This window comes from Aedes aegypti, chromosome 2, assembly GCF_002204515.2.
Source record: "Aedes aegypti strain LVP_AGWG chromosome 2, AaegL5.0 Primary Assembly, whole genome shotgun sequence".
Taxonomy (NCBI): domain Eukaryota; kingdom Metazoa; phylum Arthropoda; class Insecta; order Diptera; family Culicidae; genus Aedes; species Aedes aegypti.
The window spans coordinates 151,071,048-151,077,991 of NC_035108.1; the positions used below are offsets into that span (position 1 = coordinate 151,071,048).

Here is a 6,944-nt window from a genome sequence, read left to right on the forward strand (position 1 = left end):
CTGCCCACTTGCAGGGCTGTCAGATATGTTGATGGTTACGTACGACATCAAGCAATATTATTTAGTCGAAGGGAAAAAGACTCAAACTGAAGTATCGATTACTGGCAAGAACGTCTTATCAATTATAATTTCACTATTACCAGCAAATAAGAGAATATTGTTTGTGTACCACTACTTTCATACAGATATTAGTGGATTCAAAGGAGTGTCACCTTAAACCGTAGGCCAAACAGCAAAAGCTTTTAGTGTTAGACCATTTTTTAGTAGTCCACAAAAAAAATCATACAAAAGTCAGTCTATGAAAAGGTTTAATATTTGAGAAATAGAAGAAAAGATACTAGCTGCAGACCATCTCCCAAAAAAATCTGTGAGTACAGTGTTCCAGAAAGTACTGACCAGAACACTAATAGAATCATTCCCTGGAGTTTGGGAGAATTCTGTTAAATTTTTGCGAACATAACTATTACGGTATTGAATTGAGAAATTAACAACATCTTGATTGTTTAATTCTTCCATAATCTTGTACAAAGTAAAGTTAGATGAACTCAACAGCATTAACGTAGACAAATGCGGAGTGTTGTCAACAGGGTGAACTTTGGTCCACAGTATCCATGAAAATCGTCCTTTTCGATCGACCAAACCATTCCACCAGCCAAATTTTGTTCATGGATATAGTTGCACTAGAAAAAAAAAAACATCATAAATATTGAACGATTTTTGTTGGAAGAGTTTCTCACCTTGTAGTTAGTCGTTTCTACATCATCATAACCCACCCATTGATTTTCAATTACTCCAAATGGGATTTTTTGATCATTGTCCCAATGGCGAACCCAATTCGCATTTGAAAACATGGCACATAGCTATTGAAAAAAAAAACACTTCCATTAAATTATCACTAGTCAATAAAATCACCTTACTTCGAAATAAGCTAAAGCTCCTTCTTCTTGTGTGTAAAACCCAGGAGCTCCAGGTCCACTAGCGCCAGCTCTTAGCTCATAGTTCGCTCTGTTTTCCAAAGTGAACGTCCTCCCATAGAACGGAATACCGAGATTGATCTTGGAAGCTGGAGCTCCTTGCTGAAGCCAATATGACACACTATGATGCACATTCAACGTTCTTTGGAAATCGGTACCATCTGCAGGTCCAACGTACAACGGAGAGTTATGACCAGTGAAGGGATTCCAACCTCCATTGAAATCATAAGCCATCAGATTGATGAAGTCCAAATGCTGTGAAACCGCGCGTATATCGTAAGATATTTCTGCTATATTTTGTGCAGCCGCTAGCGCTCCTGTTAATATCAAATCACTAGCTGAGAACACTTGTTTCATTTCCGCTAGCATCAATACAAAGTTCGCTCTATCATTCACAGGATCTCCTCCTCGCTGTCCAGGAAACTCCCATCCTACGTCCAATCCATCAAACCCATGTAAAAGACAAAAATCCCTTGCGTCCTCCGCAAAATTCCGCCTTAGAGCAGAGTCAGCCGCTACGCTTGAGAATACCTCAGACCCTTGAGTGTACCCTCCGATAGCGGCCAGGGTTTTCAAATTCGGATTGACGTTCTTCAACTCATTGAAACGTCGGATATTGCCACGACCCCCGTTGTCCTCCAGGTCCAACCAAGGATCCAATACGGCAACCGTTCCATCTTCACGCAAACCGAAAAATGCGTACACAAGGTGCGAGCACAAATTTGGGTCGATATTATCCACATTGAATTGACCTCGTCCGGGTCTATACGTCGCCCATGATGAATAGTAACACACCACGTTTTCTGAAAATAATTTGGAGCACGCTTAGTTCACAACAGTCGCATGTAAAGAGAAAACTCACTTTGAGCAAAGGCTCCACTGCAAATTACAAGCAACAATCCTATGGACCATTTACTTTTTGTGACCATGTCTGTAAACAATTCACTCAAGACTGTTCCTAATTTGCGACGTTGACCTAATTGTTAAAAAGCACCACAATCATTCAGAGCATATTGTGGGTTGATAACCTGATGCGTAAGCAATAAATCAGATTAAACGCGTTCAAGATAAGCCGTAGATATAAGACGCAATCGGAAGATTTATTCGAACAATACAAAATATTTAAGCCTATTATCATGTAAACGTGCAGCAAGTGAACATTTCTTTGGCGATATGTTATCAACTCATATAGATGGATTATTGACTATCAACAACACATCGCTATCTTGAGATGAGAGAAGCTTTTTACATTTTATTGTAGTCTTGCAGTAACCCCTGGGTAAGCGCCATTATTCTGATATCGACAAAATCAACATTTTTTATGAAATTTTATGCCAATCTTGTAAAACTAATTTCCAAGCTCTGAGTACCGTATTCGAGGGACGAACTAATCTATGGGACGAATATGATCAGTTCGATACCAAACACCATTTGCTTTCAAAGGTGATAAAGTTTCGTTGGTGTTAAAGGCATTCCATGTTATCTGCTTCATAGATGTTTAATGGTTATTTTAAGCTATTTTATTTTTAATTTCGATTGTATAGGAATATATCCAGTTTTTTTAAGATGTAAGCTATACTGTTTGAAAAGTCATTACCGTACAACGGGGTAACTTTGATACTATACGAAATAATATAATATCTGTTAATCAGTTAAGCAAAACGAATGCAAAAGTAAAGAATATTAGTATGACACTTCATGTTAGAGCTATTTTCATTTTAATCGAGAACATTACAGGCTTTATATACGAATGTTAAAAAAGGATGCAACATTAGCAATTTCGAAACGTTTACGAACAATCCACATTGGTCCCAAAGTCATATCTAGGAAGACAAAAATGATTGCGCCTAAACCGTCAATTTTAGATATATGGTGTCTTCGGCAAAGTTTCTCCATATTTTTCAGACATTTTTTTCCGAGATGTGAAATAAGGGTGGCCCACATGGTTTACGAGATCAGCACATAAACTTTTTTGCTGACGCATTTAGGACTACACGATGTTCTACAATGTTTTAGAACAACCGATTTGGAGCAACTTTGCCGAAGAGCCCAAATTTCTATCTCTTATGGTTCGCGAGTTATGATTTTTTTTAACAAAAAAGTTAGGGTGGTACTGAAAAATCAGTTTTTCCTTGATAACTTATTATTTATTATTATTATTATCTTTATTAAGGATATTTTCAGCCCTATGGCTGGTTCATTCCTTGATAACTTTTTATACGATAATTTCTCGCAAAAACTTTGTTCCGAGCACTTTCATAACTTTTGATTGCGCAACTTTTTGCCTAAGAAACTACTGTTCTATCTCTTATGGTTACAGAGTTATCAGAAATTTTCTTTGAAAAAATGGTTGTTTTCAAATACTGATATCTCCGAAAGGCGTAAACGGATTTTCAATCTTTTGTCGGCATTAGAAAGATTATTTCTTTCTATATTTATGGTGGAAAAAACTGTGAGGACGTTTTTTGTTTGAAAAGATTGAAAAAATTTTGAAAATAATATGTTTTTAACCGAAAATTGTCTATAACTTGAAAAATATTCGAGATAGCTCTTTGGTGCCTTCAGCAAAAATGTGCAAAATTGAAAGTTCTGATAGTGCTTCATACAAGGTATTCATGAAAAATCAACGCTTACACATATATTCACCATAAACCGAATTTTATATGGTAAAGAAAGCGAAAAAAGAAATATTTGCTAGAACAATCGAAATAACTGTATGTATGTCATTTAAAATTGAATACACATGTATTAATATTGATCATAGTAAGCGGAATCTAGGAGTTGAAAAAAGGAAAATTATTTGCTGAAGCAGTTTTCAAGTGATCAAGGCCCACTTTCTGGCTCGTTACCTAAAACAGATATTTGGGATTTATATATGGTTCTTGTTCAAAATTCATGCATTCTTCAACAGGCGAATGCTGCCCTGACTAATTCGTTGTGGCAGATTTATTAGATTTGATTGAATTGAATGGGATAAGTTGGATACCCAGATAGAATAATTGCAGATACTTCTATATCTCTATGGGAGGATATCACGGGAAGTAAGGTTTTGGTAATTTGAAGGAATTCTTCAAAGTATACGTTTTGTTATCGTTTAAGGTTGATAATATAATAAACGGAACCGGTATTGAACGCATGACCTTCTGCTTAGTAAGCCGAAGCGGTAGCAATTTATAACCAACCACGGCATAGGTTAGCTGGACAAACATTATGTCGCGCGAAATAACAAGACATCGTTTATGGATTAATGTTTCATGGATCACTGTTAAAACTGCTTCAGCAACTAACTTTCCCTAACTCCAAACATTTCGCTTACTATGATCGATCTTATTTCATTACATATATTTTCAATTTTAAATGACTTTACATAGGGGAACATGGTCCAATTCGGACCTAGTAACAGTTTTTTGGCCATACCTTTTCAGCACGATGGACGGCATGAAAAGTTTTATGTTTTCTTGAAAGCCTGATTTAGCGCGCGACCTTTTCTCTTAGAGAGTTTTGTGATATCTCCTACCAGGACATGACTAGACACGTTTGAACAAAATTCTCCAAAAGGTCCGAATTGGACCAACCCTGTTCCAATTCGGACCGTTCATGTTCTAATTCGGACCACCCTATATTTTATCGTTTTTGCTATGGTAGTTATAAAATATAACTCCGATTTGATTGGTATCAAATCTTGTTGAACTTCTTCTATAAGCGCAAGCATAAAAAATTAACTGAATGCGCGAAAAATTTCAATTTAGTTCGAGATAGAACTAACTCAAGTAAAATGCGAATTTCATGTAAGAAAAACACACATGAAAAATTATACTGGTTCAAAATTGAGTACACTGTACTTTCCCTAACTCTATATTAAATTGACCATCGTGTATGGGAGATACCGAGATATAGAACACATATTTTTTTCAATTTTGGAGCTTTTTGTTATTTTGACAAAATACATTGGAAAATGGCTAAATTTTGTTAAGAATATAGTAACATTTCAACATATTGAATCATGACATGATAATATCGGGTTAACAAGGTGAACTTGTTCGGGAAACTGAAAGAGACAGCATCGAGTCTCGGCACATCAAGTTGGAGAAGTATCGACATACATCTTAGGTTGAAGAGAATATAAAATGAAGCCAAACTTTAAATTTTCAAGTTCAGAGCACATTATATCGGGTAAGGGAAAGTTGGTATTGTATAAATATTGTTCTCAGCACTCATAAACGTCTTTTTTGTATCGTATTGTCAAACAAATTTGGAAAGCTGTATCCAAAATAGGCTGTGGTATTAATGGAGATGCTTTTCAAATAGCTGGTTTATTGATTTCATTTTTTTGTGGTCTATCGTATTTCTTAGGTTTTTTCGAAGACTTTTTCTCGATCACAACAGTTTAAAAGGCACCATCCATCAATATTACAACTTCTGTGATTTTCTAGCAAGTCGAGAAGACTTTCACGGGTTGGAGCTTATGAAATAGACTAACTGCTCGTTGAAAATCATAAGGTCCGTATTGAACCATATCAAAAGGTCCGGATTGGACCAACACACATTTTGAGATTTTCAAACTAGTTGAGCACAGACCGTGCATAGACATATCAAAACCATATGGTCAGATGAAAGCTTAGGCTTGGGGGATTCGATTAAAAAACAACACAGAAAAATTGAAGAATTATTGTCAATTACAGAAGCCTGGAAATATTGCTAACCGATAGCACACTAGAGCACTTCAAAACAACAAACTAATATAAAAATCAAACGAATTAACTGAAAGGCGTCAAATGTATTGTATTAGATCCTAGTCAGATGGTGAGTAGAAACATGGTATACACGGTCTTTACAGTAGCGCCAGAATTGAGAAATGCTTGATGGTCCGAAATGGACCAGCTTCCCCTACAGTTATTCCGGTTGTTCCAGCAAATATCTCTTTTTTTCGCCTTCTTTACCATACAAAATTCGATTTATGGTGAATATATCTTAAAGCAATGATTTTTTATGAATACTTTGTATGAAGCACTTTCAGAACTTTCAATTTTGCACATTTTTGCTGAAGGCACCAAAGAGCTATCTCGAATATTTTTCAAGTTATGGACAATTTTCGGTTGAAAAACATATCATTTTCAAAATTTTGTCAATCTTTTCAAACAAAAAACGTCCTCACAGTTTTTTCCACCATAAACAGAGAAAGAAATAATCTTTCTAATGCCGACAAAAGATTGAAAATCCGTTTACGCCTTTCGGAGATATCGGCATTTGAAAACAACCATTTTTTTTCGAAGAAAATTTCTGATAACTCTGTAACCATAAGAGATAAAACAGTTGCGCAATCAAAAGTTCTAAAAGTGCTTGGAACAAAGTTTTTGCGAGAAATTATCGTATAAAAAGTTATCAAGGAAAAACTGATTTTTCAGTACCACCCTAACTTTTTTGTTAAAAAAATCATAACTCGCGAACCATAAGAGATAGAAATTTGGGTTCTTCGGCAAAGTTGCTCCAAATCGGTTGTTCTAAAACATTGTAGAACATCGTGTAGTCCTAAATGCGTCAGCAAAAAAGTTTATGTGCTGATCTCGTAAACCATGTGGGCCACCCTTATTTCACATCTCGGAAAAAAATGTCTGAAAAATATGGAGAAACTTTGCCGAAGACACCATATATCTAAAATTGACGGTTTAGGCGCAATCATTTTTGTCTTCCTAGATATGACTTTGGGACCAATGTGCAATCTGTTCTACAATCACTTTTTGATGTAGTTTTGAATACTTCGTCACTTATATTGGACAGCCTAGTTATAATAGAACTTGAATATGGTCTCAAATCTCTTAGCAAAAAGCATTTTCACAAACTGGGACCATTTTTGTAATCTAAGTCAGAAATTTCCATTGAATGTTAAACGCCTAGAGGTATGCAACGCCCTATAAAAGTTATGTAATTCATTAAATTTCCGACTTCCGATTACATGAAAAATTATAGATC

The 6,944-nt window shown here is 35.6% G+C and overlaps 1 protein-coding gene across 1 annotated transcript; it reads right to left on the minus strand.

The window, feature by feature from the left end:
* Nucleotides 1–471: 471 nt before the first annotated feature.
* Nucleotides 472–1,986, minus strand: LOC5574162 (chitinase-3-like protein 1). Its single transcript, XM_021842734.1, has 4 exons — nt 1,837–1,986; nt 918–1,777; nt 738–860; nt 472–680 (listed from the first exon to the last, which is right to left on the minus strand). Exons 1-4 carry the CDS (start codon nt 1,901–1,903, stop codon nt 555–557), a joined length of 1,176 nt encoding a protein of 391 aa, XP_021698426.1. The 5' UTR covers nt 1,904–1,986; the 3' UTR covers nt 472–554.
* Nucleotides 1,987–6,944: the final 4,958 nt, after the last annotated feature.